Here is a 23776-nt window from a genome sequence, read left to right as displayed (position 1 = left end):
CCTATGTACAAGAATATAACTACTATAATACTGCCCCCTATGTACAAGAATATAACTACTATAATACTGCCCCCTATGTACAAGAATATAACTACTAAAATACTGCCCCTATGTACAAGAATATAACTACTAAAATACTGCCCCTATGTACAAGAATATAACTACTATAATACTGCTTCCTATGTACAAGAATATAACTACTATAATACTGCTTCCTATGTACAAGAATATAACTACTATAATACTGCTCCCATGTACAGGAATATAACTACTATAATACTGCCCCCTATGTACAAGAATATAACTACTATAATACTGCCCCCTATGTACAAGAATATAATTACTATAATACTGCCCCCTATGTACAAGAATATAACTACTATAATACTGCCCCCTATGTACTAGAATATAACTACTATAATCCTGCCTCCTATGTACAAGAATATAACTACTATAATACTGCTCCCTATGTACAAGAATATAACTACTATAATACTGCCTCCTATGTACAAGAATATAACTAATATATCACTGCCCCCTTTATACAAGAATATAGCTACTATAATACTGCCTCCTATGTACAAGAATATAACTACTGTAATACTGCCCCCCTATGTACAAGAATATAACTACTATAATACTGCCCCCTATGTACAAGAATATAACTACTATAATACTGCCCCCTTTATACAAGAATATAACTACTATAATACTGCCTCCTATGTACAAGAATATAACTACTATAATACTGCCCCCTAGGTACAAGAATAATAATAATAATAATCTTTATTTGTATAGCGCCAACATATTCCGCAGCGCTTACATAGACAGGGGGATACAGAAAGACAAAAGTACAAACATTACAGAACCACGGTTACAAAGTAATCAGTTGATGGAAACCGTAGGGGTGCGGGTCCGGCTCCAACGAGCTTACATACTACAAGTAATGGGGTCATACAGAAGGTAAAGGGGCTGGAGATGTGCACAGTATGGAGAGGTGGAGAGTGAGGGATGCTATACACATAGACAATGGTCAGACATTTAGCCGTGTGACGGCAGAAACAGTATGACTGCAGGAGCGGTTGATGATGGCTAGCAGGGATTGCAGTCAGTAGGTCAGTGAGCATGTTATCAGGCGGAGAACAGAGGGGTTTGTTTAGGGAATGCGGTATGCCTCCCTGAAGAGGTGCGTTTTTAGAGCACGCCTGAAGTTCTGCGAGTCCTGGATTGCTCGGGTAGCCTTTGGTCGTGCGTTCCAGAGGACCGGTGCTGCTCTGGAGAAGTCTTGGAGGCGGGAATGAGAAGGTCGAATTAAAGGGGCGCTCAATCTGGTTTCATTAGCAGAGCGGAGAGCCCAGGCTGGTTGATGGATTGAGATGAGGGAGGCGATATAGGGGGGCGCTGCACTGTGGAGGGCTTTGTGGATGAAGGTGGCGAGTTTAAATTGAATTCTGTATTTAACAGGCAGCCAGTGCAGTGACCGGCACAGGGCAGAGGCATCCGAGTAGCGGCTGGACAGGAAGATGAGCCTGGCTGCCGCATTCAGGATGGATTGGAGAGGGTAGAGTCTGGTGCAGGGGAGGCCGGTCAGCAACGAGTTGCAATAATCGAGCCGTGAGTGGATGAGGGCAACAGTAAGCGGTTTTAGCGTGTCCACAGTGAGAAAAGAGCAGGTTCTTGAGATGTTCTTGAGGTGCAGCTGACATGTTCGGGCCAGAGATTGGATGTAGGGTGTAAAGGAGAGATCAGAATAAAATATGACTCCAAGGCAGCGGGCATGTTGTCTAGGAGTTATGGTGGCACCACACACTGAGATGGAGATGTCAGGATGAGGGCGGTTAGTGGAGGGTGGAAATACCAGCAGGTCAGTTTTAGAGAGGTTTAGTTTTAGGTAGAGAGAGGACATGGTGTTAGAGACAGCGGACAGACAGTTAGTGATGTTTTGGAGTAAAGGTGCAGAGATGTCACGGGAGGAGGTGTATAGCTGGGTGTCATCAGCATACAGGTGGTATTGGAGGCCAAATCTCCTGATGGTTTGTCCAATAGGGGCTGTGTAGATAGAGAAAAGAAGGGGGCCGAGGACAGAGCCCTGGGGGACCCCAACAGCAAGGGGAAGAGGAGGGGAGGTAGAGCCAGCAAAGGAGACACTGAAAGAGTGGTCAGATAGGTAGGAAGAGAACCAGGAGAGGGCAGTATCCTTTAGGCCAATGGAGCGTAGCATACTGAGGAGGAATTTGTGGTCAACAGTGTCAAATGCTGCGGAGAGGTCGAGGAGGATCAGTAGGGAGTAATCGCCCCTCGATTTGGCTGTCAGTAGGTCATTGGATACCCTTGTAAGGGCAGTTTCTGTCGAGTGTTGAGGTCGAAAGCCAGACTGTAGGGGGTCTAGGAGAGAGTGCTCTGATAGGTAGCTTACAAGGTGGGAGTAAACCGGCCGTTCTAGTAGTTTGGAGATGAAGGGGAGGTTTGAGATGGGTCGGTAGTTGGCAGCATCAGTCGCGTCCAGAGTCGGCTTCTTTAGCATTGGGGATATGATAGCGTGTTTGAAAGAAGAGGGAAAGATGCCAGAGGTCAGAGAGAGGTTGAATATAGTGGTGAGATGGGAGATGACCACTGGGGAGAGGGATCGGAGGAGGTGTGAGGGGAGGGGGTCGCTAGCGCAGGTGGTGGGGCGAGCAGAGAAGAGCAATTTGGAGACTTCTTCCTCTGTCGCTGGTCTGAGTACAGACAGTGAGCAGGAGCTAGATGCAGTGCTGACAAGACTAGGGTCAGGGCTAGTCTGGGGTTGGGAAATTATTTCCTGACGGATGTCATCAATTTTCTTTTTGAAGTAAGCAGCCAGCTCTTCGGCACTGAGATCCGTCACTGGGGGCTGTGGTTTAGGGCTGAGAAGGGAGTGAAAAATATCAAAGAGCCGTTAAGGGTTGTGGGATAGTGAGGAGACTAGAGAGGTGAAATAGACTTGTTTGGCATGGTGGAGGGCGAGGTTGTAGGTTCTGAGCATGAATTTGTAGTGGAGAAAGTCTGCGGACGTTTGCGATTTCCTCCACAGCCGTTCAGCACTTCTAGAGCACCGCCGGATGAAGCGCGTTTGAGGCGTGAGCCAGGGTTGCCGTGGCCTACATCGGATGGCTCGGGTCCTGGGGGGCGCCGCTTCATCCAGGGCATGTTTGAGAGCGGTGTTGTAGTGAGCGGCAGCCAGGTTGGGGCAGGTGAGGAGAGAGATGGGGGACAGAGAGGACTGTAGGGATTCAGCAAAGTTCTGGGTGTGAATGGCCTTAAGGTTCCTGTAGGTACTGTAGGTAGGTGGGTCTGAAGAGATGTTAGGGAGCGTGACAGAGAAAGAGAGGAGGTTATGATCTGAGAGCGGGAGAGGGGAGTTAGTGAAGTTGGCAGCAGAGCAGAGCCGGAGGAAGACCAGATCCAGAGTATTGCCATCCCTGTGAGTGGGAGAGGCTGTGAGTTGAGAGAGACCAAGGGAGGAGGTGAGTGAAAGAAGCTGAGAGGCAGATGGGGAGTTGGGGTCATTAGTGGGGATGTTAAAATCACCTAAGATGAGGGTTGGAATTTCACAGGATAGGAAGTGGGGGAGCCAGGCAGCAAAGTGGTCCAAAAACAGGCGAGCAGCACCTGGGGGGCGATAGATAACTGCTACTCACATGGACAGCGGGCCGAAAAGCCGTAGCGTATGTACCTCAAATGATGGAAAAGTGAGTGAGGGTACAGGGGGGATGACCTGGTAGGTGCATTTCGGGGAGAGAAGAGCACCTACTCCTCCGCCACGCCTGTCATCTGGTCTCGGGGTATGGGAGAACTGCAGGCCGTTGTCAGACAGTGCAGCAGGGGAGGCCGTGTCAGACGGCTGGATCCACGTTTCTGTGAGAGCTAGCAGATTTAAAGATTTAGCAGTAAAAAAGTCGTGGATGGTGGGGAGTTTATTACATGCTGACTGGCAGTTCCAGAGCGCACATTTAAAGGAGTCAGGGGAGGGTATGCATGGGCTAGCAGTTGGGCTTGGGGATTTTATTATTGAGCCCGGTAGGGGGTAATAGCTAGGAGCAGTGGAGGGCGGGCCAGGATTGGGAGAGATATCCCCAGCAGCTAGTAACAGCAGAATAGTTAGGGTTAGCAGATGATTAGGAGATTTATGAGGAAGACTGTTATTTTTGTTAGTGGCACTAGGGGGTTTGAGGCTAAGCAAGAAGGTAAAGAGTGCATGCGAGCTGTGCATAGGAGAGGACAGGAGAGAGGGGCTAATGTGAATAGAGTGCCCCAGAGGTTGGCACTTGAAAGAAGTTCTGAGACTGAGAGCAAGAATGAGAACAGAAGTGGCAGCATTAGCGATAGCTTTTAAGTGTAAAGCATTAAGGCAGAGTTTGTGGCCTACCTGTGGCCTACCCTGCCGAACTGCCATGATGGAACTGTATCATACTTTCTCAGCTCATACTTTAATACAGCTCATATTCACGTGGCAGCCACCCGCGTGGCATGCAAGCTTAGACTGATATTATAGTGAAAGTTTAAGGTACGACTAGGAAACAGCTGGGAGTGGCTAATCAGGTTCCAATTGACTAGCCAGCTGACTTTAGCATTGCAAACCTAATGACCAAAAGGGGGGGGGGGGGAGTGAAATTTATTGCTCTCCTTAGATAAGGAAAGCATCTCTGCAAGGATGGGTGAAAGATGCCATTTGGGGGAGGTGGATGGCAGAGGTGACTAAAAGTTAAGTTTCATTTACCCATGCAAACAGATGAAATGCAAAATACACAATTCTCAGCAAGCAAGCAGCACAGAGGATTTAAGCAGAGGGAGATAGTTGGAGTTCAGCTTGGAGTGGGATGGTGCAGAAATGAATGTACCTGTTGAGAGAGGAAGAAGGTAGATGGATGTTATAACTACTATAAAACTGGCCCCTATGTACAAGAATATAACTACTATAATACTACCCCCTATGTACAAGAATATAACTACTATAATACTACCCCCTATGTAAAAGAATATAACTACTATAATACTGCCTCCTATGTACAAGAATATAACTACTATAATACTGTCCCCTATGTACAAGAATATAACTACTATAATACTGCCCCCTATGTACAAGAATATAACTACTATAATACTGCCCCCTATGTACAAGAATATAACTACTATAATACTGCCCCCTATGTACAAGAATATAACTACTATATCACTGCTGCTATGTACAAGAATATAACTACTATAATACTGCTCCCAGTGTACAAGAATATAACTACTATAATACTGCCCCCTATGTACAAGAATATAACTACTATAATACTGCCCCCTATGTACAAGAATATAACTACTATAATACTGCCTCCTATGTACAAGAATATAACTACTATAATACTGCCCCTATGTACAAGAATATAACTACCATAATACTGCTCCCTAAGTACAAGAATATAACTACTATAATATTGCCCCCTATGTACAAGAATATAACTACTATAATACTGCTCCTATGTACAGGAATATAACTACTATAATACTGCTCCCTATGTGCAAGAATATAACTACTATTATACTGCCCCCTATGTACAGGAATATAACTACTATAATACTGCCCCCTATGTACAAGAATGTAACTACTATAATACTGCCCCTATGTACAAGAATATAACTACTATAATACTGCTCCCTATATACAAGAATATAACTACTATAATACGGCCTCCTATGTACAAGAATATAACTACTATAATACTGCCCCCTATGTACAAGAATATAACTACTATAATACTGCCCCCTATGTACAAGAATATAACTACTATAATACTGCCTCCTATGTACAAGAATATAACTACTATAATACTGCCCCTATGTACAAGAATATAACTACCATAATACTGCTCCCTAAGTACAAGAATATAACTACTATAATATTGCCCCCTATGTACAAGAATGTAACTACTATAATACTGCCCCCTATGTACAAGAATATAACTACTATAATACTGCCCCCTTATGTACGAGAATATAACTACTATAATACTACCCCCTATGTACAAGAATATAACTACTATAATACTGCCCCCTATGTACAAGAATATAACTACTATAATACTGCCCCCTTATGTACGAGAATATAACTACTATAATACTACCCCCTATGTACAAGAATATAACTACTATAATACTGCCCCCTTATGTACGAGAATATAACTACTATAATACTACCCCCTATGTACAAGAATATAACTACTATAATACTGCCCCCTATGTACAAGAATATAACTACTATAATACTGCTCCCAGTGTACAAGAATATAACTACTATAATACTGCTCCCTATGTACAAGAATATAACTACTATAATACTGCCCCCTATGTACAAGAATATAACTACTATAATACTGCCCCCTATGTACAAGAATATAACTACTATAATACTGCTCCCAGTGTACAAGAATATAACTACTATAATACTGCCTCCTATGTACAAGAATATAACTACTATAATACTGCTCCCAGTGTACAAGAATATAACTACTATAATACTGCCTCCTATGTACAAGAATATAACTACTATAATACTGCCCCCTATGTACAAGAATATAACTACTATAATACTGCCCCCTTATGTACGAGAATATAACTACTATAATACTACCCCCTATGTACAAGAATATAACTACTATAATACTGCTCCCAGTGTACAAGAATATAACTACTATAATACTGCCCTCTATGTACAAGAATATAACTACTATAATACTGCCCCCTTATGTACGAGAATATAACTACTATAATACTACCACCTATGTACAAGAATATAACTACCATAGTACTGCCTCCTATGTACAAGAATATAACTACTATAATACTGCTCCTATGTACAAGAATATAACTACTATAATACTGCCTCCTATGTACAAGAATATAACTACTATAATACTGCTCCCTATATACAAGAATATAACTACTATAATACTGCTCCCTATGTACAAGAATATAACTACTATAATCCTGCCCCCCCTATGTACAAGAATATAACTACTATAATACTGCCCCCTATGTACAAGAATATAACTACTATAATACTGCCCCCTATGTACCAGAATATAACTACTATAATACTGCCCCCTATGTACCAGAATATATCTACTATAATATTGCTCCTATGTACAAGAATATAACTACTATAATACTGCCTCCTATGTACAAGAATATAACTACTATAATACTGCCCCCTATGTACAAGAATATAACTACTATAATACTGCCCCCTATGTACAAGAATATAACTACTATAATACTGCCTCCTATGTACAAGAATATAACTACTATAATACTGCCTCCTATGTACAAGAATATAACTACTATAATACTGCCCCCTATGTACAAGAATATAACTACTATAATACTGCCTCCTATGTACAAGAATATAACTACTATAATACTGCCTCCTATGTACAAGAATATAACTACTATAATACTGCCCCTATGTACAAGAATATAACTACTATAATACTGCCTCCTATGTGCAAGAATATAACTACTATAATACTGCCCCTATGTACAAGAATATAACTACTATAATACTGCCTCCTATGTGCAAGAATATAACTACTATAATATTGCCCCCTATGTACAAGAATATAACTTCTATAATACTGCCCCTCTGTACAAGAATATAACTACTATAATACTGCCTCCTATGTACAAGAATATAACTACTATAATACTGCCCCCTATGTACAAGAATATAACTACTATAATACTGCCCCCTATGTACAAGAATATAACTACTATAATACTGCCTCCTATGTACAAGAATATATCTACTATAATAGTGCCCCCAATGTACAAGAATATAACTACTATAATACTGCTCCTATGTACAAGAATATAACTACTATAATACTGCCTCCTATGTACAAGAATATAACTACTATAATACTGCCCCCAGTGTACAAGGATATATCTACTATAATACTGCCCGCCATGTGCACGAATACAACTTTTAGGCTATGTGTTTGCGCAACAGGTTTTACTGCGCACAAAAAGTCATGCTATCATTCATTGAAATGCGCAGTTAATGTAATATGTTTATTTTGTGCTCTTTCGCTGCATTTTTTTTGCGCGAAGGAAATGTGCTCGACAAATCCGCCTCTGTGATTGGACGCTGTGTCACACAAATGTATTTGCGCAGCATTTTGTGTGCGCAATATTCCCCACGAGATATACACTGAATAGAGCCGATTGATTTCCGTGGTTCACACGAGTGAATCTTGCGTGCGCATCTTGTTCGTACAATAACAATACGCTGCACGCTCGATTTGTTTCCGCATTTGTGGAGCAATATAGCAGATAACGAACTCATTAACTGAGCCGCCCATTTCAGTGAATGCTTTCGTGTTTTTGTGCGTGCCAAAACATACAGTAAATCATGCACACGTACACGCAAATATATACTCCCGCGTTACACCGGCCTCGTACGGTAGAGCTGTGCGGTATTGGCAGATGACATATTTCCGTGTACGGAGTTGTACGTTAGATAGAGCTCAGCGTTCGGCATCAGTGATGTTCAGTGTAAACTCTTTTGCGCAGCGGAGACGGAATAGAAATGGCTTCTTTACGTGTCGTCTCCCGCGGGAAGGAACATATGGAGGAACAGAGAGAAATTTACTGCTTTTTTCCCACAGTCATAAATGACATTACAAATCACGGCTCCGCTCAGCGCTGCGTGAACTTTAGGAAGGTGGAGAGGAGTCGGTGCAGGGAGCGCTGATCCTTCGAGTGCGCATCACATCTGCTCCGCCGGTCACATGTGTCTAAATGTCAGTGTTAGGGGGTGAAAGACCTCGTGTGCATTTGTCCTCTGAGCCAGAGATCCATCCTGGCACTTTCATGGCAATTCAAAGTTTTCTTTAAGGTGATATCTTGTGCAAGCGGGAGGCCCTGCGGCTGCATAACGGGCGGGCCCTTTACACCTTCCATGTCAGTTCGCGATCACACGGTACGCAGCGCAACTCCGTGATGTGCGAGGTTACAGCGTAGTTTAAGTCTTGTATGACCTGGGTTGCATCCACATTGATAAACGCGCATTCTGCACTCGTCTCACATGGCTTCTGGTGGCGCTCCGGTCATGGAGAAAGAAAGATGGCTGCACCGCGACTTAGACTACCTGAGGCACACTGTGTACTACTATGCACCATTAATCGAAGACACTACGGTCATGGCCAAAGGTTTGGAGACGGACACAAAGTTTGGTTTTCACAAAGTTTTCTGCTTTTAGATCTTTTAATCAGATGTTTCTAGTGTTGCCGACATACAATTATGAGCTTTTCGCAAGTTTTTAAACTTTTATTGACAAATACATCAAGTTTAGGGAAGACTCAATATTTACAGTGTTTGCCCTTATTTTCAAGACTTCTACAATTCTCCCTGACATGCTGGATATCAGCTTCTCGACAAATCCTGACTGATGACGCCCCATTCTTCCGTGCTGGGAATTTATCACAATTTCTGTGTTTTTGCTCATCCACACGCTTTTTGAGGACTGACCGCAGGTTCTCAATGGGATGGAGATCGGAGGAGTTTCCTGACCATGGAACCAAAATTTCAATGTTTTGTTCACCGAGCCATTTAGTTATGACGTTTGCCTTGTGACATGGTGCTCCATCATGCTGCAAAAAGCATTATTGATCACCAGATTGCTTCTGGACGGTGGGGAGAAGTGAGAAGTCGCTCTTGGGCGGTGGGGAGAGGTCGCTCTTGGGCGGTGGGGAGAAGTGAGAAGTCGCTCTTGGGCGGTGGGGAAAAGTCGCTCTTGGGCGGTGGGGAAAGGTCGCTCTTGGGCGGTGGGGAAAGGTCGCTCCTGGGCGGTGGGGAGAGGGCGCTCCTGGGCGGTGGGGAGAGGGCGCTCCTGGGCGGTGGGGAGAAGGCGCTCCTGGGCGGTGGGGAGAAGGCGCTCCTGGGCGGTGGGGAGAAGGCGCTCCTGGGCGGTGGGGAGAAGGCGCTCCTGGGCGGTGGGGAGAAGGCGCTCCTGGGCGGTGGGGAGAAGGCGCTCCTGGGCGGTGGGGAGAAGGCGCTCCTGGGCGGTGGGGAGAAGGCGCTCCTGGGCGGTGGGGAGAAGGCGCTCCTGGGCGGTGGGGAGAAGGCGCTCCTGGGCGGTGGGGAGAAGGCCCTCCTGGGCGGTGGGGAGAAGGCCCTCCTGGGCGGTTGGGAGAAGGCCCTCCTGGACGGTTGGGAGAAGGCCCTCCTGGACGGTTGGGAGAAGGCCCTCCTGGACGGTTGGGAGAAGGCCCTCCTGGACGGTTGGGAGAAGGGCCTCCTGGACGGTTGGGAGAAGGGCCTCCTGGACGGTTGGGAGAAGTTCTTTAAGGAGGTTAAGATCCCATTCCTTATTCATAGCGGTGTTCTTAGACTGTGAGTAGAGATGAGTGAGTATACTCGCTAAGGGCAATTGCTCGAGCGAGTATTGCCCTTAGCGAGTACCTGCCCGCTCGAGACAGAAGGTTCGGGTGCCGGCGTGGGGGAGCGGTGAGTAGCGGCAGTCAGCGGTGGGGGAGAGAGAGATCTCCCCTCTGTTCCTCCCTCGCAGCTCCCTGCCCGCCGCCGGCACCCGAACCTTTTGTCTCGAGCGGGCAGGTACTCGCTAAGGGCAATGCTCACTCGAGCAATTGCCCTTAGCGAGTATACTCGCTCATCACTAACTGTGAGTGAGCACGCTTCCTCAGATGAAAGTAACCCCACATATGAATGCTCTCAGGCTGCCTTACTGCTGGCATGACACAGGACTCATGGTAGCGCTCACCTTTTCCACTCCGGACAATCATTCTTCCAGATGTCCCAAACCCTCTGAGGGGGCTTCACCAGAGAATATAAGTTTCCAACAACCCCATCCCCATACTTCCTGCAGAATGACAGTTTGTGCTTGATGTATTCTTTGGAAAGAAGTGGCGTCTTTGCTTCCCTTCTTGACAGCAGGCCAGATGCACTGACACCTGCCTGCCACTCCTGAGGCGTTGGGCCGACAGCTCCACTCCGTGTCTTGCCAGTTACAGCGGGTACCCAAGCAGCTGATGGCCAGGGGTCCTGAGCATATGTCAGCAATAGTACTAGGCTGGAAAACCCCTTTAACCAAAGTCACTCCTGGTCTTTAACCTCTTAAAGATCAGCCATTTGTTGTTTGTAATTCTCCTTCTTTATCTCCCGTTCTCGCAGCTGTAACCTTTTTATTTCCCATCGGAGTTGCAGGAGGGCTTGTTATTTTGTATGACGAGATTTATTTTTTATTGGTACCATTTAGCATAGGACATAATAATCTTTATTTGTATGGCGCCAGCGTATTCCGCAGCGCTTTCAAGCATGGGAGAAATGCAAACAATACAACAATTACATGTGAAATACAATCAGTTTGAAACAAATGGGGTGGAGGTGGTACAGGAGGTACAGGGGGGGGGATTTCATTTGGAAATCACTTATTAGAAAGCAAACAGGGTGGAGGGGTAAGGAGGTGCAGGGGTAGAGGTTGTATGTGATAGGTAGGGTGGAAGGTGTGGGGAGCCATAGGGAGGGGCGAAGGACTAGGTCAGGATTTGGTATGCCTGCCTGAAGAGGTGAGTTTTTAAGGCGTGTTTGAAATTTCGGGTGGTGTACAGACAGGAGGGAGGCGATGTATGGTGGCGCGGCAGCATGGAGAGCTTTGTGGGTGAGGGTGAGCTGTTTAAATTTAATTCTGCAGTGGATGGGCAGCCAATGCAGCGACTGGCATAATGCAGAGGCGTCTGAGTAATGGCTGGATAGAAAAATGAGTCTAGATGCCGCATTTAGTGTGGATTGGAGTGGAGCGAGTCTAGTGCGGGGGAGGCCGATGAGTAGTAGTGGCAGTAGTCGAGTCGGGAGTGGATGAGGGCAACCATGAGTGTCTTCAGCGTGTCCGTGGTTAGGAACGGACGGATTTTAGCAATATTTCTGAGGTGCAGGTGCCACGTTTGGGCCAGAGATTGGATATGCGGGGGTGGGGAGGGGGGTAAAAGAGAGGTCAGAGTCCAGTGTGACCCCAAGGCATCGGGCATGCTGTCTGGGGGTTATGATGGTGCCAGACACCAGATTGGAGATGTTGAGGGGAGGTCGGTTAGAAGGTGGAAAGAGGTCAGTTTTAGAGAGATTAAGTTTGAGAATAAGAGAGGACATAGTATTAGAGACAGCGGACAGACAGTCAGTGATATTTTGGAGGAATTGTCCAGAGATCTCACAGGAAGAGGTGTGTAGCTGGGTGTCGTCAGCGTAGAGGTGGTATTGGAGGCCGAATCTGCGGATGGTTTGTACGATTGGCGCAGTACAGATAGAGAAGAGAAGGGGACCAAGGACATAATATATTGAAAGACTATGAAAAATTTCTTAGTGGAATGTAATGGCAAAAAGTAAACTTCCACCATTTTTTGGGGGCGGGTTTGATTTTACAGCATTTGTAGTGCAATAAAAATGAGATGTTAATGGGTTTCCCAGGCGCAAATACTATTGATCACTTGTCCTCAGGGTAGGTCATTAAAAGTTGATCAGCCGGGAATCACCGCTTGGGAACTCAGCCAGACAGATGAGCAGGCACACACTGTCAGCTCCAAAATACACAGGGGTCGAAGCATAATCCGCTGCTCCGTCCCTTGTATAGTGGCCAACACTTGTAACTGCAGGCTGAGGTCTCATTTAAATTAATGGGAGCTGTGCCTGCAATTACAAGGGCCGGGACTATTAAACTTACTTTTCCTTTTTTTTCATTTCCTTAGGCAACATGAACTTGCAATCATCAGATTGCTTATACAATATAGTGCAATATTACAGTATTGCGGTATGTTGTCTTTTTGCAGGTTTTCCATTAAGCCATGCCACAGTCAGTAATATACAACAGCTCTGGAGCCTTGACAAGGTTTAAGGCTGCCGTGACGTATAAACAGCGACCTGTGATGTCATTGTACGCAAACCATTTGGGTGACACAAGGAGTCTCTTCCCTTTGTTGAGCCATTTAAAGGCCACTGTCAAAATTTGCTTGGCTTGTAAGCCTGATCCATACTCCCTTTGTAGCCGAATGACGTCCATGTCTGTCATCAGTCGTTAAAGATATAGTCACATATCACAGGAGCTACCATAAAGGGTTAAAATGTTGCAATGGAGATGGACTATGATTTGACCCTAAATTACCACGTGTGCCAAATGTTGGCACATTGGAACTGAGCATGCTCAGTAGGAGCTATCTAGAGACTTGAGCCTTGGTAATAAAAGGAACCTTTTTGCTTTGAGTTACAATGGAGAGCCGCTGGTGAGCAGAGAGTGCTGGAGGTGCTGATGAGGGTGGACAGCGGCTGGAGCCAAGAGAGAGCGAGAGATTCACAGTTGTGTCTCCAGACCAGCTGGACACTCGGACAGCCAAAAGGATTTAAGGAAACCGTGATAGAGGATCGCTCCTGACCCTGGACTAGTCTGGGAAGGCCGAAGTAAGTACTCCCACATGCCATATTGTAAGTGAGGCTAGCCTCAATCTGATAATAGCTGTGCACACCGAGGAAAGGGTTAAAGACAGTGTGTTAGCAGGCTTGCTATAAGGGCTCAGTTTGGACACTAGCTTCGTACAAGTTTATGATGTCAACCCTGGATTATGAAGTGTGTTCTTGAAAGGGACATTAGATGTGAATACAGGAAGCAGCTTTTCGATGAGACTGTATAGGAGTGTTAACCCCTTAGGGGAAGCTGTGTCACAGTGCCGTATACTCCATAGCCGGACACTAGGGGAATCGGTGCTGACGACAGCCGAGCGTTATTGATATTGTTCTTCTGAAATGAAGTATCGTCCTCCAATTAGCGACAAACGATTCTCAGTAAAAATGTTTGTAAAACTATCACCCCGGTTGGCGTCCGCACCGCGGATCCGCACCACGTATTGTTCAGAACGTGCTATTGAAAAGTGCTTCTTCCTGCATCGAACTGCGATTCCTGCGAGTGGAGGAGAGATCTCAGCATGTTCTACTTTAGTGCGGATTCAACACGGATGGCTTCGATGGTCATCGGAGGCCGTCCGACCCGTGGCACTTCCACAATTGGCATTGTGGAAAGGCTGCGGATTCCGCGTCATCGCCTAGCAACGGCGCGGGAAAAAGAAACGTTTGAAAAAAACAAAAAACAAGACTGCGCATGTCTAACGGCGGCTCACCGCAGCCATCCATAGTACGGATGAAGAGAAAAAGACAAGTGTGCGCGGACGCCGGCTGCGGGCAGGGGCAGATCCGGCTGCGGGCAGGGGCAGATCCGGCTGCGGGCAGGGGCAGATCCGGCTGCGGGCAGGGGCAGATCCGGCTGCGGAATCCGCCCTGTTGGTGGGCAGCCGGTCTTACTATACTATTATGGCTCGTTTCTATTTCTGTGTTTATCGATAACTATTGTACATTTTGGTTACTCCACCTGCTGCATCGTATCCCATACCACCACCACCAGGGACACTTACACACCCAGTCAGATACACCTTATTAGTGCCCCATCTAGTAGCACATGGGACTTTGTTTGGCCTTCAGGACCCGAGCGAGGTCTTACAGCCTGCGGCATTGCTGGAATACAAGACCGTGGCATTCTCTATACGGCAGCGATTTGCCATATTCTGTAGCCCATGTTTCCCTCATGGAGCCTTTCTTCTACATCGCATGAAAATGCATTTTTTTTTTTTTTGCGCCGAGCGATGCAACTTTTACAGTAGAAAATCCTCCTGTAGAAGCCCTAAACTAACCCGGGCTGCAAGAAACCCCCCAAAAAAGAACAGACCCATCCCCTGACAGCCGCAGCGCCCCGACACTTGTCTTCAGACTTCAAGCAATTCTTCCTGGTTCGGGGTTTGTAAACCCCGCCTCCAGGAATCACTGCCTCTGATTGGTTCTCGAGTGCTGGCTCGGATTGGCTGAGCCACGGCACTTCAGAACCAATCAGAGCAATTGCTTGCTGGAGGCGGGGTTTACAAACTCCGTTACCAACAAGCGATATTCTCTCAGTACAGAGAACATGAGCGAGCCTGCCGGAACACCGGAGAGCAGCGGGAGGGACCCCGCCTTTTAGTAAATATAAGACATCCCTGAAAATAAGACCCCACACGTATTTTGGGGAAGAATATAAGCCAGGGACTTATTTTCAGGGAAGCACATTAGCCGATCGCCGCGTTCTTCTAGGGGGTTCGTCCGGGATGAACCACCTGAGGTTCCGGTTCGTTCACACGTGGCAGAAATGCTGCATTGATCTTCCGTGGCGAAACCTGCAGCAATTCCACATAAAACGACGTTTTGCGCCGTTGGTGCAGATTTTGACTCCAAATCCGCTGCGGATCTGCAGTCGCCCGCCAAGCGCTGTCGGTCAGGGGACGCTCGCTTCCGTATCAGCGGACTGGCGGCCGGAGCCCTTGGTAGCGGTTGCCGGGTGACTGCAGACCCGCAGGGTTTTGGCCTCGTGTGAGCGCTCCCTGCTAGCAGCCACGGCCAACGGCTTCAGTTCCCTCTGTCCTTCCCCAATCACACCCTTCCCGGTACACTCGCCATGCCAGAAGGACCTCACGGGCGGCAGCGCCTCCCCAGCCAGTCGACGACCCATATTTGGAGCAGCGGCCCTCAGACTTAGCAGAGCTAAGCGGCAGCTTTGACCTCTCTATATATACTGTGGCAGGAGGGGCGGGGTGTTAAGGTTCCCGTTGCCATGGCGATGCGGACACACCCCCTTCTCCACGTGAGAATTCGGATTCTGACGTTCTCGCGATAACTTGACGTCAGCATTTGCTCCTTGTTGACCAATGAGAGAAGAGGGGGCGTGGTGGAGCTCCGGAGCATGGACGAGATGAGGGATGGGGGGCGGCAGCGGCTTAGCAGCCCGGAGGTGACCCGACTGCAGGAGGAGCAGAGCAAGGTAACCCGCGGGTGAGGGGAGACACTGCGCAGCCTCGCACAGCATGCAGCTCCTGACGGCTCCCCTATGTCTCACCCTGCAGACACCCCAACGTGTACCCCAAAACCTGCAGCCAGGGCTAACGTGTGAGCTGTCACCCCAAATTCTGCACCCCCGATGCAACATGTCACCCCAAAACCTGCAGCCTGGGCGAAGACAGTTACCCCAAAATCTGCACCATACTTCTAGATATCCCTTCTCACCCCAAAACCTGCAGCCCTGACTAATGTGGAGCGTCACCCCCAGAATCCTCCATGTCACCCCGATACCTGCAGGCCTGACTAATGTGGAGCGTCACCCCCAGAATCCTCCATGTCACCCCAAAACCTGCAGCCCTGACTAATGTGGAGCGTCACCCCCAGAATCCTCCATGTCACCCCAAAACCTGCAGCCCTGACTAATGTGGAGCGTCACCCCCAGAATCCTCCATGTCACCCAAACACCTGCAGCCAGGGAGGATGTATAAACTCACCCCAAAATACTGCACCTCCTCATACTGCCTGTTACCCTAAAGACCTGCCCCCCCCCCCCCCCGTCTGACATGGCACCCCACAACCATATGAGCTGTCACCCCAAAACACATTGCCCCAACATCACTTGTCTCCCCAATATCCTGCACCCCAGTCCACATGTCACCCCAAAGCCTACAGCTAACAGTGTCACCCCCAAACCTGCTACCTGGGCGGAGCTATAGACTGTCACCCCAAGAACCTGCACCCCAACCCTACATATCACCCCCAGAACCTGCCGCTGGGCCAACATGTCACCCCGATAACTGGTAACCTGTGCGAACCTATTGCCCCGAAACCCCGAACCGCCCCCCTCCTCGTACCCCAGCCCACCATATCCTCTGTCACCCCAAATACTTGCCGCCGCCCCGCCTGTCTCCCCAATAACTCCACATCTGGACAAATGGCAGTCACCCCAAAACCTGCAGCTCCCCTCAGTCCTGCACATCATCACCCCAATAAGCAGCCATATTAATGTATCCCCTTCACCCCAGTAGCCTGCGCCCCGAGCAGACATAACCTCCAGCCCCCCAATGTTTGCATCCCCTCCTGAGACCCCCAGTATATGCAGGGGTCACCCCGATACTGTGTATTACAGGGGGGCGCTCCCCCGGTGTTCTGTGGCCGCAGCAGCACACCTCTCTTGTCCTGACCGTTTGTTACAATGTATCAGTGCAGATGGTCGCCGCTGGATACAATGTAACAAAGCCTCAGCTGGGAGAGGGATCCGCTCTGTACAAGGCAGGCACAATCCACTGACAGCAAGCGGAGATCTTGCCAATGGGGAGGCACTGACACAAAGTTTAATAGCAAGTTGTGGAGCGTCCCGGCTAGCTCCTCTTCTTCCCAGTTCCGCTGTCTCACCGCTGCTCGCCCCTCCGGCGCTTCCTCCTTCTTATGTAAACGCAGCGGATGCGGCCGGAGCGTAATAATCCCTGGAGCTGCAAGGAGGCTAATAAGGGCTGACTGCTTCCCTGGAGTGTAAGCTCCACGGCTTAGTTGGCTTAGCCCTGTCTCAAGTTGTCACAGATGTCATTGGGAGGATGTGGGTGTGGCCTGTACAAGCCCCGCCCCTAAATAACATGACACCTGATGATGTCATCAGGTGTCAAGCGCCCCTGATATAACTCCCTGTCTCGAGGGGTCGGCACTGCAAGGTTACAGTTTTATAGCTGCCCACCCTGACTGTGTGATAATGGGCAAACAAGGGTTAAAGGGGGCGTCTAGGGCTTGTTTTATCCTGAGGACATATCATCGGGGGTCCACCATAAGGATTTCCGCTGCTTCCCGGGCCCGCGGTCAGTGTGGACGGCGCTGATGCAGATAGCGCTATCATCATTGCATCGGCCCGGGTTGGCATATAGGCACAGCCCCCACTGAAGTCAATGGGAACTGTGCCTGCAGTACCGACTGGGGCCACTGTAGTGACAGCAAGCCCAGCGATCAGCTGATCAGGCGATCCCACCAATCATCAATAATAAAAGTCCCAGACAACTCATGAAAATGGCTTCCTCGTCCTTCTGACAACACTTCCTGTCAATGTGACCTGGCAGCTTAGAGTTGTCATGTGGAGCTCTGCGCCTCCTTATCAACTAGTCGGGGGGGGGGGGGGGGGATTATATCATCAAGCAATGGGCGGAGTTGCACGTCTTAGTACTGGAAAACCCCTTTAAGTTTGGGGCAGTAATCCAGGTCTTATGGGTTCCCCTCCATAAAACGTTGAGTTGTCAGACCCGGCGCGGCTTCCCACTTATCACACTTGTAAGGTTATTTACGAGCCTGGAAATGTAAACATAACTGCACTTAAAGGGACGTCTGGTTAGGACAACACTTCCTGTCAAATGGGTGAGACTGATGGTTTGGGGCCCCTCTATAACCCGTAATGTAGAGCCTCCACATCAGACAACACTCTGGAGGTCCCCTGTTTCCTGCAGTGCTGCCACCTGTCTGATGCTTGTCAGGCACCATCTTAGGTGGGAGACTTTTTACTTTCAGTTTCACATCTATCCCATGATGCTTTAGCTGAGGCTGTACCATTTCTGCCTGCTGAGGGGACATCTTAATTATCATTACCTTCTATATTCACCTAAATAAGCTACACCCCATAAGCATACAGTCAGGAGAATGGGCTGTGATCTCCTCTATTATACCTGTGTGATCATTATCAGTAGCTGTGAGTCTTTATACCCTTCCAGACGGTCTCTGTGGTAGGTGCACATAACAGCATCACCCAAACTGAGACTCTGACTAGAAACTGACTCCATAACCCCAAGTAAATCAGAGCTGGTGGGAACGGAGATCACATGACCATCTGAGGAGGAAGAGGCCGGGAGGCTCAGACAGAAGGGAGTAACTAACCAAGGTAACACCAGTTTACACACCACCGGAGGGGCCCTTTAAAGTGTTACCCCTTCTTCCCCGCTATCTATATGCATGGGGGGGAAACTTCCTGGTTAGCAGGGGTCCACCCAGTGGAACCCCCCACTGATCCTAGGATAGGGGGTTTTTAAGGCCAGGACCCCCTGTTCTCATGGGGGTCCGGCGGTCAGATCGTCACTGATCGAACAGTTCTCCCCTACCCTGTGGACAAGGGGTAACTCTTACCAGTTTTTCCTTAGTGACCGCCCCGTTGCCTTTTTATGTCCTGGTTTGTTGGGCATTAATCCCCAGGGATGTAAAAACACGCTCCCTGTGGGGATTAAATTCCTGCAAGCCATGTGACCGCTCCATGCTGCCGGCCCCCGAAGGTGGCTGACAACCTGACATCCCAGACCGCGGGGCCCCCTTCCCTCCCCCTATTTACCGAATGCTGGCGATCATATGAAACTCCATTAAAAGTAAATCAAAGTTAATGATTGAGCTGCCCTGATGGATCGGATCCACCAGCTGAGCGTTCTCACCTCCGTCCTCCGCAATGTTCCCCGGCATTCTGGCCTCACGATCCCAACTGCGCCCCCCGTGTGCAGAAGGGCGCGCGGCCCGGGAAGTTTAAAATCTCTTTAGCTCCTGGCTAGCATGTGTAGCCCAGAGCAGAGAGATGTCAGCGGGGCCCATTGTGTGCGGTGACCGGGGGGCCCGTTGTATGCGGTGACCTGGGGGGGGCCCGTTGTATGCGGTGACCTGGGGGGGGCCCGTTGTATGCGGTGACCTGGGGGGGGCCCGTTGTATGCGGTGACCTGGGGGGGGGGCCCGTTGTATGCGGTGACCCGGGAGGGGGGCCCGTTGTATGCGGTGACCCGGGGGGGGGGCCCGTTGTATGCGGTGACCCGGGGGGGGGGCCCGTTGTATGCGGTGACCCGGGGGGGGGGGGGGGGCCCGTTGTATGCGGTGACCCGGGGGGGGGGGGGGGGCCCGTTGTATGCGGTGACCCGGGGGGGGGGGGGGGGGCCCGTTGTATGCGGTGACCCGGGGGGGGGGGGCCCGTTGTATGCGGTGACCCGGGGGGGGGGGGGCCCGTTGTATGCGGTGACCCGGGGGGGGGGGGGGCCCGTTGTATGCGGTGACCCGGGGGGGGGGGGGGGGGCCCGTTGTATGCGGTGACCCGGGGGGGGGGGGGGGGCCCGTTGTATGCGGTGACCCGGGGGGGGGGGGGGCCCGTTGTATGCGGTGACCCGGGGGGGGGGGGGGCCCGTTGTATGCGGTGACCCGGGGGGGGGGGGGGGCCCGTTGTATGCGGTGACCCGGGGGGGGGGGGGGCCCGTTGTATGCGGTGACCCGGGGGGGGGGGGGCCCGTTGTATGCGGTGACCCGGGGGGGGGGGGGGCCCGTTGTATGCGGTGACCCGGGGGGGGGGGCCCGTTGTATGCGGTGACCCGGGGGGGGGGGGGCCCGTTGTATGCGGTGACCCGGGGGGGGGGGGGCCCGTTGTATGCGGTGATCCGGGGGGGGGGGGGGGGCCCGTTGTATGCGGTGATCCGGGGGGGCCCGTTGTATGCGGTGATCCGGGGGGGGGGGGGGGCCCGTTGTATGCGGTGATCCGGGGGGGGGGGGGGCCCGTTGTATGCGGTGACATGGGGGGGGGGGTGGTTGCACCAGTGTCGTCAGCTCAGGAGCCGCAGGAAGTCTGAGTGATTGCGCCTGACTGCAGCTTTAGTAGGTTATCAGTAGGACTAACCCCCGGGTTCCCGCGCCGCGGTCACATGACTGCGCCTGTGCTCTTCTATGGAAGGAAAAGTCAAGGCGAGAAAAGGCTCAACCTGTGATTTAGGTCCTCGCCCCTGAAGCTAAAGTCGCTGTGTGGTGCAGGCAGAGGAGTTCTTGATCTCAGGCTCATGTTACCAGCTGTAGATAGGGGGCGCTGTCCTAGCCTCCCGTACATCCTACCTGCGGTCAGACGGCCGGGCTGCAGCTTATTCCACTTCTTTGACAGTATATTTTATTTAGGCCGGTTCGCACGACCGGATTTGAATTGCAGATTCCGTGGTCGCCGTCTGCGCGGACGGTAGGCGGTAATACGCAGGCGTTGTGCGGCACGGACTTCTGCCGGATGTGGTGAGAATCGCAGATTCCATGAACTGCAGAAATATCGCAGCATGCTCTATTATAGCGCGGATTCTGCGTATAATGGCTCCATTGATCTCTACGGATGCGTGCGATCTGCAGTGCGTACGCAATTAATATTTCGTATGGGTGCGGATTCGCTCTCAACTTACTAGGAAACCAGATACAAAAGCCGAAAGAGAGAGAAAAAAGGAATCAATGAATCGCCCGGGCGGGCAGCTATGCCATGCTGAGCTACTTTCTGATGTCTTGCCCTGTTGCGTGCTTTATTCTGCGCGCATGATACGCTGTCCGTAGGTGTGCATCACACGCATACGCAATTCATTACCATGATCATTTGCAGATCTTCCGCGTGTAAAATCCGACCCGTTGGTGTGAGCCCGGCCTTAGGCCTCATGCCCACTCGCACCCACGGATCCCACTGCTAAATCCCGCAGCGGCATCCATCCGCGGACATGGAGAGGGAAAGACATTTTCTTACCTCTCCGGATCCAGCGCAAATCTCCTCTGAGCCGGACGAATCTTCTATGCCTTGTATCCGTGAGGATATCGTCACCCACGGCCCCAAATCGCACTCGCCTGTGTGAAGTTGGCCTTAGGGCCCGTTTACATGGGTGGCGGAGGTGGCCTTCGGGCCTCTATTGCTGATTTCCGTTGAAATACAGGATGAAGTGGCGCTCCATGCAGCGCTGTTTCGTCCTGTAAACTGCTGGGCGGTCACACGGACCCCATTATAGTCACAGTGGTCCCTTCCGCGCGGTTAGGTTCCAGCCGGCCTGTGGATTCTGCTGCCTTTGACGGAGCAGAAAAACGGAATCCTAAATGGTAACGAGGACAAGTTGTGTGCATGTGGAATCGTAGAAGATCCTCCCGCAATTAAAACCGCTCTGTGCGGCTGTCGACCGTGGAATCTCACGCGGTGCGCAGCCGCATCAGTCGTACGGCAAAACCTCTACTATAGAACGAAAGCTTATCAGCACAGTAAGACCGGACACACGCGTGACCAGGTTTGAATCGCGGATTCTGTGATGTCTGTTTTATCGCGTATATCTGCAACATAGAGCGCACTGTTCTCTATGGTCGTGGATATACCTGCAGCCCGTACGCAATTACATTATATATGGGCTGTAGGACAAAAGGTGTACTACACATGGCCGCCTGCGTTAGTACGCGATCACGCGTGTTACAATTTCGCCACCATACGTAGCAGGGTCCTCGTGTGAGCCCGGCCTAAAGGGCTAAGAAATTCCGTTAATCCAGTGTCAGATTATCAGGCACCCAATTAATGGTTCCAGCGAGATCAGAAGACACAGGGGCTCTCTGCTTTGGACAGTCTTGCAACAACCAGCTGATCGTAGGTTTTGCTGCTGCAGGAACGATCACCTGTGATTTGTGGTGGAATCTGGCATTGTGTTTAGTTTCCCTGCAGTGCCACCACAGGAGGAGTGAGGTATTACACAGTGTCTATTGAATTTAATTGGTTGTTTATGGAATGCAGGACATGCTGGGTCCTCCAAAGTGAGAGGCGCTGTATGTAGCCGCCCTCAGTCCGGGTATATATGGAGGTTGTAAACAGAACTTGTATTGGGCTTGGATACTCTTGTTTGGAACCTCGGGCACAAAATCCTGTCTGCGCAGCGTGCTAGTAGCTGGGCGGGTCCACTGGAGTGCATGGGGTCTGTTTCAGGAACGCTGTCTTTTCTCCTTAGGGAGAGCAGTGAGGGAGGAGACTAATAAGGCCATTCATGCTCCTCTGGGTAATATGCAAATAAGGGAGATGGAACAATACCTCTGCAGCGCCACCTATTGGAAGATGTTAGACTCTTTATACAGGCCTTGTAACAATGACTGGGAATTGAAAGCCAAGCCAGAATCCATAAACAGACAGTGTATGGGGTCTGTTTGGCGCAGCAGTTCTGGTATTTTCTCTCTCCGGCACCTAGAACACAGCGGAGGTCTCACGTGGGCGGGGAGGCGGCTTTAGACATGTTAGTCGTCACGAGTTGCTGCAGCTGAAGATTACGTAGCCAGCAGTCACACGGATCACGTGGTCGTCAGCAGCTGCACAGCGGAGATTTATGGACTCTACCCAAACACTTACTAACCTCTCATGATCCCCGTAAAGAGGAAGCGAAGCTCGAAGTCAGGGGTAGTAAAACCAACCCAATCACAGACCAGTCCGAGGCGACTGGCATCGCAGTCTATGATGGCAGAGTCTTGTGTAGCCTGCGTCCGGCTGCCAACAATCCAGTGTTGCCTTTCAGTTGCATTAAGTTGCAATGAGAATACGCGAACATTGGTTAGATGCGATGTCGCTGTGCGCCACTGCGATCTTCATGCTGCTTTAACCGAAGTCACTGTTGGGCTCTAATTATATTGTCAAGGAATGGAACTGCTGCAACTTGTACTGAGGAAGTTGGGGTTGTGCGGTATCAGCAAAAATATGGCTTCTTAATGTCCCCCGGAGTTTAGGGTGAGCTCTGTCTGTGCTTCAGGAAAGGGATATTACAGTTTAGGACAAACACAGCTCATTCTGTATAAAAGGCTGTAACTCTGGTTTGACTGCTGTTGACATGCCAAGAATGTTGTCTTTAAATTGACACCAAAAGCAAGATTGTAGCTCTGATAGAACAGGAGTTACAGCCGTTTGAAGTGGGGTCGGGAATACTAATTTTACAGCATTCAGTCTGTGTGCAGAGCAGAGTGGGTCAGTGGGGAGAGCAGACAGCAGAGAAGGGTTTGTGACTCTCCTGCCCGTACCCCCTTCCCAGGGGGTGGGGTAACATGGACTTTTCTTCATGTTATCACCCCTCTTATCAAACAT

At 49.7% G+C, this 23776-nt stretch overlaps 1 protein-coding gene across 2 annotated transcripts in view; it reads left to right on the top strand.

Annotated features, from left to right (window-relative positions):
- The first annotated feature begins 15798 nt into the window (after positions 1-15798).
- URI1 (URI1 prefoldin like chaperone) overlaps positions 15799-23776 on the top strand; it is a 61584-nt gene continuing 53606 nt past the window's right edge. Inside the window, exon 1 of one of the 2 annotated variants that reach the window (XM_066583987.1) lies at positions 15799-15904. In XM_066583987.1, coding sequence (XP_066440084.1) covers positions 15827-15904 — 78 coding nt within the window. In that variant the 5' untranslated portion in view covers positions 15799-15826. The remainder of the gene's footprint in view (positions 15905-23776) is intronic. The other variant, XM_066583988.1, reaches the window with a different exon arrangement.

Source organism: Eleutherodactylus coqui, chromosome 11 (genome assembly GCF_035609145.1).
Source record: "Eleutherodactylus coqui strain aEleCoq1 chromosome 11, aEleCoq1.hap1, whole genome shotgun sequence".
NCBI classification, from domain to species: domain Eukaryota; kingdom Metazoa; phylum Chordata; class Amphibia; order Anura; family Eleutherodactylidae; genus Eleutherodactylus; species Eleutherodactylus coqui.
Note: the sequence above shows the minus strand (reverse complement) of the source record. Positions and strands in the feature narration are given on the sequence as shown.